General features: G+C 43.5%; 1 protein-coding gene across 1 annotated transcript in view; it reads right to left on the bottom strand.

Moving 5' to 3' along the window:
• Window positions 1–11,798: 11,798 nt before the first annotated feature.
• SPOCK1 (SPARC (osteonectin), cwcv and kazal like domains proteoglycan 1) overlaps window positions 11,799–19,999 on the bottom strand; it is a 407,575-nt gene continuing 399,374 nt past the window's right edge. Inside the window, exons 10-11 of the mRNA XM_004696627.2 lie at window positions 15,901–16,038; window positions 11,799–15,418 (exon numbers count right to left, since the gene is read on the bottom strand). Of these exons, the coding sequence (XP_004696684.2) occupies window positions 15,228–15,418; window positions 15,901–16,038 (329 nt within the window). The 3' untranslated portion in view covers window positions 11,799–15,227. The remainder of the gene's footprint in view (window positions 15,419–15,900; window positions 16,039–19,999) is intronic.

The following is a 19,999-nucleotide window of genomic DNA, read 5'->3' as shown; positions in this document are numbered from 1 at the left end:
AATCCTAGGCCTCATTCTGACTTCTCTGGAGTTTTCTATCCTGAGATAATCCGGCAGCTGACTGGGAAGTAGATTTTGAGAATCCTGTCCCCTTAGTGGCTACTTCTTTATCCCAGAAAGGGCACAAATGGTCAGAAGTGAGGGAGTGGGAACAAAAGGCCGTGGGTGTCCTGAATCTGGCAACTGAAGGACCCTCAGTGGTTGGACATTTTCTCTGCCCCAAATATCACAGAATCTAGAAGGAAGGGTGGAGGTGGAGGTGGAGACTACCCATGAATACTGTACAAATAGGAGTGCAATACATATTTCTTGAATGGATGAGTTGACAGGAATTTCTCTAAGGCTTGGAATATTGCCAGAAGTTAGACTTCATGATTGACCATAGTGTATTATTGTGCTCCTTGATTCCTTCAGGATGAGTTTATATGAAGCAAGAGTCATTTATTGTATTTTGTGAAAGCTACATACAAAGTAGACATGGCACTTGCCTTTAGGAATTTACAATATGTATAATTTTTTTCTGTTCAGAAATACTCCTGGAGCATGCACTAGCTAAAAGGCCTGGGGCTATGCTTTGGTGGACTGTCAGAAAAGGGTCAGGTTGAGTTCCTACCCATAGGACCCAGTCTTAGGAAATGAATGTATGCATAATTCAGGTGCAAGGCTTATCTTCATTGGCATTTCCAAAGGGCCAAGCCTAGGGAAGAGGATAATGACCCGCGGGGCCCCATAAAATGTCCCATTCTGATGGTGAAGGGGACTACATGAGATGGGTAGAATCTTAACTAGATGTTGGGGTTGAGCCAGTGTTTCAGCCCACCGTAGAGATAGGGAAGTTGGTAAACTGTTCCAGAAAGAGAGAACAATACTGTAGGATATGCGTAGAACATGTTGAAGAAGATTAAAATGAAAAAGGAGGGTAGGGTCGATGGTGCTAGGTTTGCTGTGCATGTAGAAGAGTGGTAGTCAAGCATTACTTTTATCACTTGTGTTCTTTTTGGTAGGCAAAAAAGAACTGTCGGTTTTGTTTGTGTGTGTTCAATCATTCCTTAAGATTTTATTAACTACGGGGAGGGGAGAAGAGAAAGAGAAACTTTACAGTGGAGAAAATAGACCAATAAAATCATAACCAAAGAGTTAGATTTAGCATCACCAGTCACAGACAGAGGGAGCCTTGGCACTGTCAGGTAGCCATTGTACCCACAAGGTCAGTCGTTCAAACCCACCAGTTGCTCTGCAGAGCAAAAGCTGAGACTGACTTAAGAAATGACTCAGAGACAGGGGGGCTTGGTGTTGGGGGCTTTAATAATGGACACTCTGGCACCAATGTGCCTCCTTTCGTGATGGGCTGAGCAGGGGACACGCATTTCAGTCTTATTCCTGCCCAAAATGCATGCCCACGTTTCATAAAAAGGAGGTATCTGCTGAACCTACGTTGAAAAAAAATTCTATGAAATAAAATTCTTCAAACTAGAGCCATTGGTTTTTGATTAAAAAATATCAGAGGGGGTAGGGGCCCAAGGTATTTTCATATTAGAAGAGTTTGTTGACTCAGCCCATAGACAGGCCAGTCAGTTCATATGCAGTTAGGGGGACTGGGGGTTGCTGAGTGGTATAATGGTTTGCACTGACCTACAAACGCAAAGGTTGGCCAGTCCAACCTACCCAGTGGTATAGCAGAGCCGTCTATGCAGGGATCCAGGACAGATTAAACATCCCCAGGAATAGTAGTGGGAGTAGGGGGAAGGTGCGGGAGAAGGGGGAGAAATGGGGAACCAACTACAATGGTGTATGTATGACAACCGCCCCCTCCCTCACGGCCCCCAGGTACAAACCATGGAAACATGGATGAAGGGAGACAGCATACGGTGTAAGATATGAAAATTATAATAAGCTATACTTTATCAGGCGTCCATGAGGGTGGAAGAGGGGGGGAAGGAGGGGAAAAAGAGGAGCTGATGATACCAAGGGCTCAAGCAGAAAGAAAATGTTTTGGAAATGATGGCAGCACCATGTACTAATGTGTTTGATATAATGGATGTATGGATTGCTATAAGAGCCGTGAGAGCCCCTAATAAAATGATTTATTCATCAAAATAGAAGGAAAGTCTGGCGAGCTGCTTGGGTGAAGATTCCAGCGGAGAGGACCCGACAGGACAATCCTCCTGGGCGCAGGGGTGTTAGCCTGCATCCGAATCCACTGCGTGGCGACAGGTAGGCAAGTTTCGCGGCTTCCCTGGGAGCAATCGGGGTCGATCTCTGGGACAGTGTGAGGAGGGCTGTCTCTGAGCTCACGGGCACACGACATGGTTCTGGACCATGGCTGCCTTCCTACGGGGTGACGTTCACCGGCTCCGAAATCCCGGCTGGGTATTCATCCCAAGCGCTGAATTGCTCTCGAACTGTTTGTTACCTATCACAGGACTCGGGAATACTTCCACACCAAATGTCAAGCGGGAGAATAAATAACCGTTCCTCTCATTAATCCCTGCGGGCAGCGTCTGTTTGAGAGCTGTGCTTTTCCATAATGAAAATATGTCAGCACAGAATATATGTGGGCGCTATTGAGACCGAACAGTGAAATGGAATGGATGTTCCACCCGGCCGCGGGTGAAATACGGCCGTCGGGGGTGGGGGCGGTGGGGGAGGACGGCAGTGGAGGGGGCTCTGAGAAAGCACAGAGGAGGGTGGCGACATCAAGGGAGAGAAGGGCCGGGATCAGCTTGCAAAGCGATTCTCCCACCGCGATCCATCTTAATTCGCTCAGAGAGGGAAGGGTCAGCTGAGAGGAAGCACAGGGGCTTCCGCACTGGCCGGTGGTGCTACCGGACTGCTCTTGCAACACATGGCAGTTTGCCTAGTTCTCTGTGCCCTCCCTCCCTCCCCAGCAAAGACACGGGGAGTTCTTGGAAGACAGGGTCCTTTTTCCGCCCGCCTCCTCCAGTGCCAGGTCCCCGGTGAATTGACCTACAGTTTCTCCAGGGTTCGGTGAGCTGTTAAGCTTATGACTTTATGTGTGAGGGATGGGGAGTGGAGCAGCGCTGTAAGCACGAATTGCAAAGAACACAATGTGGAAAGGTAGTGATTTACTCAGCAAGAGACAACGGAGGAGGGCGGCTTCTGTAAAGATCTTGGAAGTCCGATGGGGCAGTGCTACCTCTTCCTCTAGGATTGCCATGAGTTCGAATGGACGCAATGGCCATGGGTTTGGTGTGGGTTTATTATGCATGCATGTAGATCTATTCTTCTACTTAATGATCTGTATTTAGGAGCCCTGATGGTGCAGGTTACACATGGGGCTGCAATCCGCAAAGTCAGTAATTCAAAACCACCAGCCCTGCCACAGGAGAAAGAAGCGGGGGCTTTCTACTCCCTTCCAGAGTTACAGGCTTGGCAGCTCAAAGGGACAGTCTACCCGGGCCCATAGGGTTATGATGAGTCAGCCTAGACTCCAGGGCAGGGAGTATTTTGGATGGGCATTTAGTTTTTAAGATCCGAGCACAGAGCACCAGAGAATCGTAGTTAGGAAGAGGGGCTGTGGAGCTGTGTGACATTGGATAAATCACTGAACCTCTCTGGTAAAAGAGGAAGACCTACCAATAGTATCTACCTATAGAACGGCTGTGTAGACAGAGATCAACAGCTTACCCTCGCCATCGGAATCGAATTAAGGGGGATTTTTACTGCTCACAAGGAGCTCTGTCGCAGCAGTGCCTGTGCCCTCAGTTGCTGAGAGACATGTCAGTGTTGGAACTCACAGGCCAGTGCCAGCGAGAAAGATTTCACGGTCGGCTTCTATAGAGAGGACAGCCTTGAAGCCCTATAGGATAGTTCTACTTCTGTCCCATAGGGGCGCTATCCGTTGGAATCGACTCAACAGTGCTGAAGAAGAGCATGCCAGGACATTGTCACCCTTCCTAGCTGGCAACAATGGCCCGGTGAGTGTTTTTCTCCTTGGAGGATGAGTGCGTCTCCCTGAGCAGACGGCTAGGCTGATGTCGTCTGTCAGTATTTGAAATAGGCACTGATGACCAGGAGTTGCATGAAAGCCGCTGTGAGCAGGCGCCCCTGAACCCTGAGCTACACAAGCAGCAGCATTGGGCTTCCATGTGAAGCACTGGCCAGGATTTCCAGAAGAAGTAGGATTTGGATTTTAATTACTTTCATTGTATCTTTTGCCAGAATGTGATTAGTGGTTCAGCTTTTCAAAATTAAGCTTAGATTTCTATGAAAAAGTTGAAACTCATGAAAAACAAGTGGGAAGAAAACAGTTGTGTGACATATAATCAGCTGGTCTCTAAGTCCTTTCAAGAAAGAAAAGGAAAGGGGTAAAAGCCATCTTTTCTCGGGTAGAATAGTAAAGACAACAGAAATGCCAGGAAAAGGGAATTTCTCCCTGGTTTTGGAGAGCATATGTTGCCAGCAGTTAGGAGGATGAAAACCAAAGGTTGAAAAGGTGTACAAGCCATTATTTGGTTTATAAATCTCCAAACCTGTGAATACGAGCACTCACTGGCTTCGTGGATTCGTCCCCAGTGGACTGACACAAAGGCCGCATGTTGTATGATTCTGTTTCTCTGCATTATTCTGGTGACACTGCGGGGTAAATGTTGAACTGTTGACCAAGAGGTGAGTAGGATCAAACTCACCTGCAGCTCCCTGGGAGAAAGAGCAGGTTGTCTATTCCTGTAAAGATTTGTAGCCTTATAATGAACTTGAAAGGAGTCCATGGTAGTAGATTTTTCAGGAGTGAGAAACAAGGGGGTTCAAAAAAGGCGATTCTCTGTCATTGTCATTTGGCATTTGCCTGGGGTCTTGGGGGCTGATGGTTGACAGGGGTAGGCCTATAGGCAGGCATGAGGTTTTATTTGGGGGGTATTGCCCATATTTTAAAACTGGATGGTGGTGATGGTTGACAACATTGTAAATGTATTCAATGTCATCGAATTGGACATTTAAGTGGATTTGATGGTTCATAAAGGAAACCTTGATAATGCTATGACACTTTTAACCTGGGTCTTCATGTATACCATCCTTTCTCAGTCTGGCAAATCTTCCCTGAAGGTACTGATAAAGCGCCACCCCTTTTACAAGGGCTTCTTCTTCAACTTTCCAGCCAGATTTAACTAGTTAGACTTTGATTCCCTTACTATTTTTACTTATTTTCTTTTAAAAATTTTGTGGTAAAATATATATAGTGAACCATGTTTCATTTCAACCATTTTCATACAATTCCGTGACATTTATTATATTCAACTTATTGTTTGCTTATGTTCATGATTCATCCAATAGGCAATACCGGGTCATTGACTATGTGTTGGGTACCGAGGAATGAGAAAGGCAAGATAGAAGGGCACTTCATACTTTTAAAGGGCTCAAATTTTATTAGACGGCAGGGGTTGAGGGGAGCAAGTGTTGTATAAGAGATACACACAGGGTGTTGGAGATAAGATTCTGCTGGCTAGTTCTGCTGGCAGCAATCGATAGGCTTCCAAGAAGAAGCATAACTGAGCCCAACTCTCAAGGCATTCCAGGCAAAGGAACCATCGGGACCACAGGTTCAGAGGCTGAAGAAGATTAGAAGTATTTGAGAAATATAAAAAAGCAATTAGAATTTAAGAAGTGAGGAACGCAAGAGAGCAAAGGAATCAATTACAAAGGAGCCTGTTTGCCAAATAGTTTGGATTTGGTCCTGAAGATGAGAATAAAATTTAAAAATTAAGTAGGGCAGTGGCATGATCAGATAGTGAATGATGGAGGGAGTGCGGAGTGGAGATCCAAAGCCCATTAGTAGGCCACTGGAGATCCCCTTGCAGAGGGGTCTCAGGGAGGAGAAGAGCCAGTCAGGGTGCGATGTAACAATGATGAGAAATACAACCTTCCTCTAGTTCCTAAAGGTTTCCTCCCCGCTCCCACTACCATGACTCGAATTCTATCTTGCAAGACTGGCTAGACCAGAGGAGGTACACTGGTACAGATAGGAACTGAAAATACAGGGAATCCAGGACGGATGAGCCCTACAGGACCAGTGGTGTGAGTGGCGAAACAGGGAGGGTAAAGGGAGAGTGGGTAGGAAAGAGGGAACCGATTACAAGGAACTGTGTGTGACCTCCTCCCTGGGGGACAGACAACCGAAAAGTGGGTGAAGGGAGATGTCGTACAGGGCAAGATATGACAAAATACCCATTTATAAACTATCAAGGGCTCATGCGGGAGGGGGGAGCGGGGAGGGAGGGGAAAAATGAGGACCTAATGTCGGGGGTTTAAATGGAGAGAAAATGTTTTGAGAAACGATGTACAAATGCGCTTTACACAATTGATGTGTGTATGGATTGGGATAACAGTTGTATGAGCCCGTAATACAATGTTAAAAAAGAAAAAAAAAAAAGATAGAGAATTTCCCTCTGAAATTTTTATCATATTCCTATATAATCTTAGATATTTAAAAAAAATTGATGTGTCATATTTTATGATTTTCTTTTGATTAAGAAGTTGTTGACATTGGGTCTTCAATTGAAAAAGAAATAAAGTGAGCAAGAGAAAAAAAAAAAAAGAATAACTTATTCAGACAGTGATCACGTGTAGGGTGGATCTGAGCTGGGCAAGAATAGAAGCCGAGTCACTGGTAAAGGAAATCCTAAGACAGTGGATGCTGGCATGTGATGGTGTGATGGTGGCCCAGGAAGTGGTGGTGTGAAAGACAGGCAATGAGATATTCAGAAAGATGTATTGGCAGGATCTCTTGGCTTTGTCCAGGCTGCAGTGGAGCGGGGCGAGAACAGATGCAGGGTCAAGTCAAGGTGTCACCCTGGAGAAGGGCCTAGTTGAAGGGCCATCCTTGTAGCCATGCACTGGAGGAGGAGCCACTTGAGAAAGATAGCGGATGATTTTTAGGTTATTTACGTTAAAATCACAGAGACATTATGGTACATTCCTTTTGTGAGAAAGTAGAAGTAAAATCCATATATATGGTCAATGCTCCTCTATAGTCTGGGCATTAGTGATAAGAAATTGGCCAGTTTGAGTCAGACATTTATATGATCTACTACATCAAAATTCTCACAACTGGGCCAGTAAGCAACATCATGAAAATGAAGAAAAGATTGCAGATGTCAGGGACTTCATCTTGGTTGGATCTACAATTGATACTCATGGAAGGAGCAGCCAAAAGATCAAACATATTGCACTGGGTGAATCTGCTCCACAAGACCTCTTTAAAGTGTTGAAAAGCAAGGATGTTACTTTGAGGACTAAGGTGCACCTGGGCCAAACCATTATATTTTCAATTGCTTCATATGTGTCATAGTTACATCATTTCATGTCAACTTGATATATAATATTGTAGAGGTGGTATTCAACCTGTCAATCAAGTCACAGCCTAATGGTGCCTCCTTGTGGGTGTGGCCTTCTCATAAGGAGGGCCCTGAGAACCTCCCTCTCTGCCTTCACCTTCCTGTCGGTGGGCCATTCTGAGACCAGATGCCGCCATACCATTGGATCCACATTTACACCCACTGGCCTGCGCTCTTCCTGCATTCTGCATAATTGCAGGTTACTACGTGAGTCTAGTGAGGGGCTTATGGACTAGTGTCAGATTTACAGATTTGAGTTGGACTAGGCTGGGATGGTTTTGTGATACATAATAAAGCGCTTTCCTACACATATATGAGTGCTATTGCATTTGTTTCTCTGGTCAACTTGACATAACAAAATAGGCATATGAAAGTTGGACATCAAACAAGGAAGACAGAAGAAGAATTGATGCATTTGAATTATGGTGCTGGTGGAAAATATTGAAAGTACCATGGACTGCCAAAAGAATCAACAAATCTGCTATGGAAGAAGTACAGACAGAATTCTATGTAGAGACAAGGATAAGAAATTGTCTCACATTATTTTGATATGTCAGAAGAGACCAGTCCCTGGAGAAGACATCCTGCTTGGTAAAGTAGTGGGGCAGTGAAAGTTTGGTCGGATCCAGTTTCAATGCCTTGTATAGTCAATGAAACACAAGTAAACATCCTGATGGTATTCTGTTATGAGCCAAGATCCATCTGACATCAACAGTGATATCCCTTGTTCCAAGTCCTCTTCTGAATTTGGCCGGAACTTCTAGCAGTTCCCTGTCAATTAGCAATGGCCAAACCAAAGGCCGAACTCACTGCTATCACGTCAGGGCTGACTTACAGCAACCCCCCAGTGGGTTTCTGAGACTGTACCTGTTTCCAGGAGTAGAAGAAAAGCCTTCTCCAGAGGAGCTTTGAGTAGTTTTGAACTTCCGACCATGCAGATTGTAGCCCAATGTGTAATGACTATGCCAACAGGGAAAATTATCACATAAAAGAGCCAAACAGATTTCAAAGAATGTCTTAGGCAAACAACGGAAAATATTATCATGAAATGTGCAAAGCCCAGGAATTAGAAAGCAACGAAAAAGAGGATGCTCTTCATTTTCCCTGAAAGGACTGGAGAAAAGAAAAGAGCGGAGGAAAACGTCAAGCCGTGAGTTGTACTATTGAAAGACTCTGCAAAAATCTTCGAAGGACACAGGAAGCATCAAAAGAAGACGGAAAGAAAACACAATGTCACTGTACTAAAAAGAAGTGTTCAGTGTGTAACCATTTCAGGAAGTAGCACGTGATCAAGAATTGATGGTTTTGAAAGAAGAAGTTCAAGTTGCACAGAAAGCATTGGTGAATTGACAGAATACAAATTGAGATGTTTCGACAACAAACAGATGCAAAGCTGGAAGCACTCACTTGCCTATGTCAAGAATTTCAAAGACAACTGACTGAAGAGATTCATATACCTGTTCTGATCAAATAATATCATCAATTTCGCACCTAAGAAAATTTTACGTAGGCTAATTAAAATATGGTTGCAGCAGTCTATTGAATGAGGAACTTCCAGAAGTTGAAGTTGAAGAGGACATGGAAAGAGAGCTTGCAGATGTTAGAAGGATCTAGGCTGAAAGCAAAGCCTACTGGAAAAATATTTACCTGCTTGACTGACTCTGCAAAGAGGCACACTGTTGAAGAGTGGGAATTCCAGAGCCCACTTCATGGTGCTCACAGGGAACCTGTAAGTAGACCAATAGGCAGTCAGTTGACTAGAACAAAAAGATACTTCGTGGTTTAAAATTAGGAAAGGTGTTAAACTTGGTTGTATCCTTTTACCATATTTATTCAATCTATTTGCTGAGCAAATAATCGGAGAAGCTGGAGCACACGAGGAATAGTGCATCATCTGAATGGGAAGGAAGCCAAAGAACAATCTGTAGAGACATGGACATGACATATCTTTGCTTGAAACACATGATGATAAAGACCTATCACTAAAGTATGGATTCTTCCTCAAAACAAACACACAAATAAACAAAACACCAATCCTCACAACGGACCAATAGCAACATCATGATGAATGGAGGGGAATATTGCAGTTGCCATGGCTCTTATCTTACTCGGATCCACAATCACTGCCCATATAGGCAGCAGTAAGAAAGCAAATGATATTTGGCCCAGAGAAATCTGCTGTAAAAGATCTGTTAAAAAAGAACAGATGTCACTTTGAAGGTTAAAGAGTACCTGCCCCAAGCTATGGAATTTTCCATCGCTTAATACATGCAAAATCTTGACAATGAAAAAGGAAGGCTAAAGAAATGATACCTTGGATTACAGCATTGGCTAAGAATATTAAATATGCCATGGGCGGCCAGTGAGGGCTGGGGAAAGTACAGCCAGCATTCTTCTTGAAGTGAGGAGGGCAAGACTTTGTGTCTCATAATTTGGGCATTTTGTCACAAGGCTCCAGTCTTCAGAGAACTTCTTGTTTGGTGAAGTAGAAGGTTGGAAGAAAAGATGAAGCCCCCATGGCCCCCTGTGGCTGCAGCAATGCACTTGAGCTTCGCACAGACTTTGAGGCTGGTGCAGCACCGGGAAGAGTTCCTCTCTGTTTCACATACGGTTTTAGACTCGATGGGACCTAAACACAAAACCAGCACTGCCAAACAGCCTCCTCCATGAGGCTGCTCTGATGAAATAAGATACAAAGGTGCTAATTTCCCCCACACTGTCATCAGCACGTGATCTCAGCCAACATTTTCATGCAGGGAAATGGGGTGTTTAACTTGCATTACTCAGATCCTAGGTGAGGCCGTACATGGTTCCATTGGGTATCAGTGTTTCCTCTGTGGGTCTCTCTTTTTTTTTCATCTTATGCTCATCATTGTTTACAGAATTTTTTTATAGATTTGAGATTTTTTACATTAATCCATAATTGATGGCGCAATCCTATGCTGCCAGTATTTTCTTTACTGTGCTTATCTTTTAAGTTTATTCATGATGTGCTATTAATTTTGATTTAGCAATCATTCCCTTTATAGCTTTTGCTTGTTAGGACTTGTTTAGATAAAATATATTTACTCTTTGCATTTTGACTTTTTCAAGTTTGAAATTGTGGTGTCCATGGGAAGTTTAAGAATTATTTAAATGCCAGGTGATTGTTTTAGAGAGGATCAGAAGGTAAACCAGAGCCCAGATTGGGGATGTGGGCTCGAGGCTTCTCTGAGTGGAGTTGATTGGAGCCACAGGTAAAGACGTGGCTTCACAGAAAGCAGGTCAGGTTAAAGAGAAGTAGCCTCAGAAAATAGATCCCTGCAAAGTGGCTGAACAAGAGAGAATACAGGAAAACTTAAAGGAATGGCCAGAGAGGTAGAAGGAATGTCACGGAATTATGTATAAAGTGATTCAAGCATAAAGTTATAGAGGTCATTAATATCAACTGACATTCATATTGTAAGAGGCATGTATATATCTACCTTTTTCATGAAGATCATATCTTCACAGGCAGGTACCAAGTCTTATCCACCTTTATATTTCTAGAAATGAATATGATGCTCATCCATCCAACATGTATTTATTGAACCTATTAATCTGTAAAGCTTATTGAAGGAATATGATTTGAAATCTTACTCTTACCTTGTATCAACTCATTGAAGTAAATCTTCAAAGGGACAGACTTTTGAGCAGGCACGGTGGCCTTTGTCTTTGCTATGTGCCCGGGCTGCAGAAATGGAAGCTGGATCTTTTCATAAACATGTCTTCCCTTGGCCCTCGAGTTTAAAAGACCAAGGTGACATCCACACAAGTCTTTTAAAGGAGAAATGTAGAGTCTGACCTGTAAAACTGTGATACAGAAGAATCTAGAACATGTCTACAAATGCCAACAACCTTTTCATGTAATCTTTTTACTACCTCGAAGCCTTCATATCTGGCCGTTGTTCTCCTGACATTAGTTATTTCCTGGATTTATGATGCATCTTTCCTGCAACTGTCAATCTGTCAATTGTCTATGAAATCTGGCCCGTGGGGTAGAGGAATGGAATTATTCATAAGACAGCGTGTACCTCATCGCGTGGTGAGATTACTCACCGAGGGTGTGATTAAGTCATAGACACTGGCCCAAACACGGCTCAGGATGGAACTCGAGGAATTCCTACTCAATCTGGTACTTCCTGATGCTGGCAGGGGTCTTGTGGTTACTTCACGAAGGGAGGAATGCTCAGAGTTTCTAAAAAGCAGAGCAAGTTTGTTTTTGTTTTTTTAAGGAGAATTGTTAAATAACTGGTTGGGAAAGGAAGGAATCAGCTTCGTGAAAAAAAGTTGAAAGTTGGAAACCGGAAAGGCATAGAAAAGATTGTCCACAGCAAGTACGTCTGCCCATATTGTTCTCCAGTGATGGTGAGTGGACCCAGCCTGCTTAGTTCATACGGCAACCAAGAAAAGACACACACTGAGATGTTGCAGACAAATTAAAATTTATTGAGACAGACAGAAATGCACCTACTCAAGACTACAGTTAAGCATTTATTATTAACCAAAGAGTCATGTTCACATTCCAGATAAGTCTACATGGAAAAGCATTCAACATTTACTAAGGTTTTCTATTTCACTATTTCATCTACAATAGGGACAACAAACTGACGCTCAGGATTTGGTGGGCTCTTGTTACCATGTTGCACATTTGACAGGGACAAACTGTAGTGACTTTGAGAAAAAGGTATAAAAAGATCAAAACCACCCACTGTAGAAAGGGAGGGCTCCTTGATGTTATTGTACAGTGTGGTTAAGGAAAACAACAACAACCACCACCAATGAGAGTGGCCTCCTGTGAAGAGCAGAGGGGCAGACCTGGACAAACAGACAGTCGTCTGTGCTAGGGGTGAGGAAATGGGCAGACAAAGGGACACTTACAAAAACCTTAACTTTAGAATATTAAGAAATTCCCACACCTAGAATATTTGTGGAAATCAAAGGAAATTATATGCCAGTCAACAAACCATACGGGAGACATTCCTGGGATTTAAGTTGGCTGCCAAGGAAATAATATTAAATCAAAGGGTCATTCATGGACTATGAATGAAGCTATTCACTCTGGAGTTTGCGCCAATGGGTTAGTATGGATTCAGCTGAATACCTCAAGTCAAACAAGGGATTGGATTATCACCATGATATATATATATTTTAATCAAGATTTTATGTATACTAAGTCATGGTAACTAATGTGCTCCTGCAAAAAGAGGAAAACAAAAATTCTACCCCAAGGGTAACTCAAAATCTAATTTGTAGTACTTGCAGAAAGTATAAAGTCCTTGGGAAAAACACCTAGTGCTACTGCTAAGGTGAGGCATGAGAAGTAGTGTTAATGTTGCTCCATTGATTTGGGGTTCCAGTCTCAGGAGGGCTTTTTATTTAATATTTTAATGAATCAAAATATCTTCTCGGGATATCGCTGAAATGGCACCTCATTACCTAACTGGGAATTGTCTAGTGAGCACTCTTCTCCATCATTAAGTGAATGCTAAGGATCTTTAAGTGTCATCTTAATGTGACACTTGTCATAAGATAATTAGGCAAATTAAAATCAGTGGCTCACTCTGTTCCTAGAAGTTTCTCTAAGTGAAATCAATTTGTCGATTTTAATTTGTTCTCGTGCAATTTCCCAAGCTCAGAGGAGATCGTAACAATGGTTCTTTGATGGCCTAAACTGAGATTTTAAAAAATATGTCTTGATTTTTTTCATACACTCGGTTGTCATTTAGATGCAATTAAGCATCTGTTTTCTAATTTGTGATTTCAAAGTTCTGCTCAAGTGAACAAATTATTAGCAAAAGAGTTGTGATTTCTATACAGAGCTTGGCCTATGGTCTCCCTTCAGAGCAAGTAAATCTATCTGGAATTTTGTTATACTTGTGACTGTCAAGCCAATGAGTTAGCTACATGGAACACATTCATATCTCAGTTGAACCCAACTCTGGGAATAATCCCATTTTATCTAGCTACATGCAAAGACCGGATGACACCAGCTGCAGGCAGATTGGCAAAGTACAAATGGTCCATTTCAGGGAGTTGGGGCTGGTCAGTTGTCACTGTGATCATGGTCTGACCGAATATTTTGCTTTGCCTGAGTTAATCTGGTCTTCTTGTGGACTGGCTATAGCTAATAGGAGCGGCAAGAAAAACCAATGTGGACCAGGGAACCTTGCTTGGGCTACTGATTGGGGCATCTAGGTAGGTGGCAACCAGATGGGGCCAAGGCTGAAGGGCAGGTACTGAACTGAATGGGACCACTTTGAAGACTATTCTTTGGTACTTGTATCTGGGCCAGCTTGCTAGGGAGAATAATCCTAAAGAATATATAGATGATGACTTACTGACCTACATATTTGGACCTAACCCCCACCTCCACCCCACCCCCCAACCATGTGAGTTAACTTTGGAAAAAGAAATGCAAGAGTGAAGGGCTTCCTTCATTAGCATCATTCGTTCTATATCTGTATGGATTGGGGCGGCGGCAAGCGCACGAGCTCTTAAACCCCTAACCCATGCTACCATGAAGTTCCCTCTAGGCCTTTATCCGAGTTTCTGGCAAAAAATGATGGTGGCTAAAAAATAAAAAATCTGTACAACTTTTGTAACATCATCATGATTTGTGGATAGAAAGGGCACAAAGCAGAACATTGGGTTAAGAATCCTACATTGTCTTCTTCAGTGAACACTGGGGGACTGTCTTCTCAAGAAGAGGCATTTAAGCACATCCTTATAAAAAGCCCTTGAGCCTATAGGGAAGGGGGGAGCCTGTGGCAGACTTGCCTGCTGCAGGAGGAGGAGGAGGAGGAGGAGGAGGAGGAGGAGGAAGAGGGCGCTGCGCAGAAACAAAAGTGATGGCTTGTGAAGCGGCCCATGTGGGAGTTGCATGGCTTCCCAAGATAAGTGATTTAGGCAGACGAAGACTCATCTGATCAAAGCGGATTCCAGGAACTCTGCTGATGCAGAGAGAAGACGCCTCCTCAGCCTGCAGGCCACAAGGGCCGACTGTTAGTGCAAAATAGGACTCAACCCAAATCTTATTCCACCAGTGGCAATCCAGGTCTAGACAAGCTGGCAAATGGGCAATTATTTTTCAAATAAGTTTTTAATGGATACCTCAAGCACTTTTTTTTCTGAGAAGTATGCGTTCAGGGATGTGCATGCACAAGACACACACACACACACACACACATACACACACAGCCTCACAGGTACACACATACTCCATTTATGGACATACAGCGAGAAGCATCTGTGATAAAGAAAATTAATTCCCCAAAGGGACTCTGGACGAATTAAGGCTGTTGTTTCTAGGAAGCCAGGTATCGTGATGTGAGAACCTAAATTGTAATCAACACCAGGGGTGGTGGAGGGCAGGGAGGGCACGGGACAGTTGTGGTGTGTTGTCCACGACATCTACAGGACACAAGAAAAGCACTTAGACACTGTAAGGCCGGGAACCATGCTGTAATAACCACCAGTGTAGGTAATCAAGAAGGGTCTTTGACGTTTAAGAGGGTGGGGGCTCCCTGCACGATCAGAATTCCACAGAAACGACATGCTTGTTGCAAAAAATCTCACAGGAGCGAAGGAGGCGTTTATTCAGCCATGCCTTCCCCTGTCGGAAAACAAAGCAGAACAAAAACAAAACAAAATAACAAAGCACAACACCCTTCCTCCCACACAACTGGATTCAAAGCCTGAACGCTCTGGGAACAAGGAGCTGCCTTCCAAACCTTGGGTCGGGCACAGAGCAACAGTGGAGAAGGGACCTTGGTGCCTCAAGCCTTGGACACAAATGCAGGAAGGGGGAGTGCCTTGCAATTTTGCGCACAACCTGTGTCCTTTTCCTCATGGGAACTACCAGATGTAGCCGACCTCATCCTCTTTGTCGTCGTCCTCGTCCTCGTCGTCCTCTGTCACTGCCCGGGTGTGCACCCGCAGCTTCCCCTCTCTGTCCTTCGGCCCCAGCACCCGCTCATCCTCCAGGTCATCCAGCAGGACCACGGAGCCACCACTGCCAAAGTCTCCCGACGTCTCCTGCTCCTCCTCTGAAACACGTCAAAAAGGGAGAAAAGACTGAGGATTGCCTTCTACCCAGTGAACCATGGCAGGCTTCCCTTCTTGCATGCGCTCTACCTGTAGGGTAAAATCATACAATTTGCTTTCTAAATGTAGGAGCTTAGCAACTCTACTGCTCCTAAAATAAGCCAGGTAGGGTGACCACATGGCAAGGACCACAAGCTTTTTCTTATATGGACCCTACTATTCTTGATTTACCTCTGCCGTCAGAGGAAGATTTTATAATCCTAAACAGAAAGCAATAGCTCCGTGGTTGTCAAAAACGCTTGTCCAATACAAGGTCATGCGATCTCCTGGCACCTGCAATCCTGGATATGCATAATCTCATGTTGTTTGAGTTTTACTGTCTTCCTTATATGATGTAGAGCAGACCGCTGAAGACCCACAGTCGGTGAGAACCCACAGGCAGCGGGGAGTCACTGGAGGGTAAATGTAAGAAGGCTTTACTCACCGCAGCTCACAGCACCCTGTTTCCTAGAACCAGCTAACTCGTTGCCGTACTTATCCACGCACCAGCACTGGCCCGTGCTGCCATGGCACTGTGTGGCTTTGTAATAACCCTCTTCATTACACCGAGGTATAAATGCTCCTGAGGGACAAAAGGGTTAACTTCAATCAGAGAAGCACTGAGAACACTTAGGGTGAATGTCTTTCTCCACCCCACCCCCACCCCGGAGGTTTTGTTGACTGGGAGAAGTCTAGGTTTGGAGAAAAGCTATCCCAAGTCTCTGCATACAGTTGTGGATTTGGCAATTCTTCCTTACAATTTCATTAAGTTGTGTTTAATTCTACCGCCATGTGTACAATATCAAGTGATGACATTATATGATAAAAAAGAACATTTCAGCAACATGGCATGTCCTTTATTTTTATAATTCAAGGTCAAGTATTTCCTTTTTTCCAGATTATTAATGTGGCTACTATAAAAAGAATTTACTGCTCTAAGTGTAACTCACTCTTTCAAATACTAATCTATAATCTCTATCTCATAATAAGGGAGGGTGGCCCATTCATACTTATTGTGATTACTGGCAAGGTTGATCTTATCTCTGTCACTATATTTTCTGTTTCCTATTTATCAATTTCCTCATCCTGATTACTGTTGAAATTATCAAGTTTTCTTTATTTCATGTTTTTCTTGTCAAAGTTTAAAATAATACACGTCGTATTTCTTATCTACTAGTGTTTACCCTTAAAATTTCAATATAAAAGCATGTTTTTCCTAATAAGATCTAAAATGAATTTAACTTTTTTTTGTTTCTTCCTGAATAAAAGCAGAAACTCAACATATTTTGCCACCTGCTTTACTTTCCCTGAGCAGTCTGGAATTTTCAGTGTTCTCTTTATATACACATACTTTATGGGTCATATTTATTTAGATTTAGCTCGAGGTCTTATTTCTTCTTTTCTAAAATTACATCTCAATAAGTCCTTATGGAGCTATTTTTCTTTTAGTCCAGCTCCTTAAGTGATATGTTTGAAAGAGTTCTGTGGTTGGCAGGAGTCCCCAGGTGACACTCATTGTTTGTGCTCAATTTCTGGGCGAAAAGACGGTGGCTAGAAGCCACGCCGAGGACGGCCTGGGGACCACTCGGATGAAGGCAAGGAACCGCACAGAGCGCTTCCATCGTGAACCAGGGGGTCCTCGGAAGTCAGGGTCGTCTGTGTGGCAAGGAGTTTGGTTGGTGCTGTTCGTTTTGTTGGCGGTTAGTACACTGACTGAGATGGTTTTAAGATTTCTTTGCCATCACACTTTAATAACCATTGGAATTAATTTGTTGTTTTAGATTCAGCTGTTCCCCCTCAGCACTAGACAATATGACATTATTTTCTCCTTACTTTGGTACTGCTGATAAGTCTGCTAATGTTAACACAATTCTAGTCAACAGGAGCGCCTGTTTAGTTTTGGCTTTTCTCGGCATCTGCCTTGCATGTGTGTGTAGGCCTGGCCTATAGCATCGCTATGAGTGGGAATCAGCAGTGAGCCAGGCTCCTGTTAATTTACTTTTCATTCTGTGGCGGCAACAGTCTCTGCATGGAAAGACTTCTAACTTGAACCTTGATTGAACTAAGGTCCAGCTGACTAGGATTTGCTCTTAAGCACTCTGCTCAGCAGGCTATTTTAAGACCCCCAGATGCTCAGAGATTGAATGAGATCCTGGCTAGGGAAGAGCCTTTGGAGGCCACTGAACTCCGCAACCTGCTGAGGCCCCATTAGAGGCTCACAGGGGTGCCCACATTCTCACTTAGGAACTCGAGCCAGAGCACATGGCCCTTAGGTGGCTGGGAGCAGTTGGATGAAAAAGAAAAAGAGAGAAATACAGATAGAAAGACAGAAAGAAAGAGAAAAGGAACATTTCAACAGTCCAGGAGAGAGATTTGTGAACAGATCTTCCATTCAGATCTGCAAAGACAGGGGACAAGCAGAGAACTGGGGCAAGACTGACCTTCCCCCGGACTTGTAGTTGGAAAACAAGAGCGCTTGATAAACAACCACAAGAAAAGAAGAGGCATATTGGGCTGATTCCCCAAGCTGATGAAGATGCAGGTGTTGCCCTAAATCTATAATTTAATAGAATTACTGCATTTCCTAAGTAGGCAGCAATTATAACTGATTATAATTTGTTGGTGCCTGTTTATTTATTTATTTTTTGAATCTGAATGCCCCTGCATATACATTGATTATATTACGAGAGCTCCCATTGTAAGAAAAAAGTCAGCAATAAATGGTCTTGGTATGAGTCGGCCAGAATAACCCTCATGTATGTGTGAGCTGATGGGATAACGTGAGCTTTAAAACTAGCTGGGATTCATGGTGGGGCAAAGGGAGGCATGTAATGCATGTGAACTTGGAATAAATGGAACATGAGGCATTTTATCGCTGCCCATATTCCTTGTAGATGGTTGATTAATTATTAACTGATGAGGCAGAAATAAGATATCCATATCCAATGAAAAACACACAACAGCATTATGCTGGTTCCATAATCACTTGTGGCCCCTGAGGATATCATTCAAACATAAGACAACATCCCATATTATGGAGTAAGATCAGTAAGCACAAGTCCCAGCACCTCAAAAGCAAAGGAAGAGGGGTCCAGCCAAGTAACCTTTGGATCAGAAAGAGATCAGTGTGTCTGTCTACACGAGACAGGGCACTGATGCCCTAAACCAAATCACCAAACTCACTGCCATCGAGTCCATGCCGACTCAGAGTGACCCTATAGGAAAGGGGAGAGAATTGCCCCCGTGGGTTTCTGCAAATGTAACTCTTTAGGGGAGTCGAAAACACCATCTTTTTTCCACACAGAGCGGCTGGTGGTTTTGAACTTTGGACTTTGGAGATCACAGTCCTACACATAAGCAGTAAGCCAGCAAGGCTACACCTGAGGATCAACAGAGAACAAAACCATGGAAATTTTGGCATGACTGGTTCTTTCTGAATTGAATAGGGGTTATCAGAAGTGCAAAGAATTAGGGGAGCCCATGAAACAAGTAATTTAAAAAGCAGAAGGGGTGGGGGTTTTGTGTTTTGGGATGACCCAAACAGCGGAAGAGGCAAAATCGCCAGAGTTCACCGACATCTACTTTTGACAAGTCTGCAGGAAAACATGTCCATTTCCGACAAATAAATAGATGAACTTCGGCGATGGCAGGCTGCTTAGGGAATGCACCTGGCTGAGAATGCTTAACAAGAGTCATTTTGAGTTATTGTATTGTAGTTTTCAGCTCTCTCTATAAAAAGCAAGGAAAACAATGCAGTCCCTTCTTTTTCTTCTGAAAACAAAAATCTAATCAAGGTGAGATCTACAGGACTAGCGTCTCAGTGATGGCTTAGTGCTGGAGAAAGGGGGTGACAGGGAAAAGGAAAGCTTAAAGGGCAAGCAGTTGTTACCTTCACTTCTGCCACAATCTGCCTGTTGGGGGAAACATACTCAACGGCCCACCTGTTTCTACCTTTCTAATGTTTGCATGAAGATGAGAGAAACGGGCACCATCTAAATAGCTAAAGCATATTCCTCCGGGGTTTCCATGAAAACAGAAAAGCATACTTCATGGAACTCTGACACATTCTGAAGCTAGTCTAGCTCATCTTCCTCCTTGGGTAGGCAAATGGATCTTGGCAATACAGGAAATGCTCTCATTCACACTGTAGCTTCAAAGGAGACCCCTGACTCCTGGTAATTCCATACATAATATGACAACATGCTGCCCAATGTGGCTGATCACAGCGGGATTTCATGGGCTTTGAAAAGTTGATTTCTAGGCCTTTCTACCAAGACCATCTGAGTCGGGAAGCTCTGCTTGAAATCGGTTCAGTGTGAGAGCAACACACAAGCCTCCAAGGGTGCAGCAGGGAATCCACTCACCGGCAATCACTGACAGGTTTTATCATCTTCAAGGTGGAAAGGGAACTGGAGAGATCTGGCTTTTTTTTAATGCAGCAAATATTCTTTTCTTTATTTTGAATCATTTTATTGGGGGTTCATACATCTCTTTTCAAAATACATCCATCCATCCATTGTGTCAAGCACATTTGTACATTTGTT

Source organism: Echinops telfairi, unplaced genomic scaffold (assembly GCF_000313985.2).
Source record: "Echinops telfairi isolate 266 unplaced genomic scaffold, ASM31398v2 ScPeMD7_7469;HRSCAF=8507_1, whole genome shotgun sequence".
Taxonomy (NCBI): Eukaryota; Metazoa; Chordata; class Mammalia; order Afrosoricida; family Tenrecidae; genus Echinops; species Echinops telfairi.
Note: the sequence above shows the minus strand (reverse complement) of the source record. Positions and strands in the feature narration are given on the sequence as shown.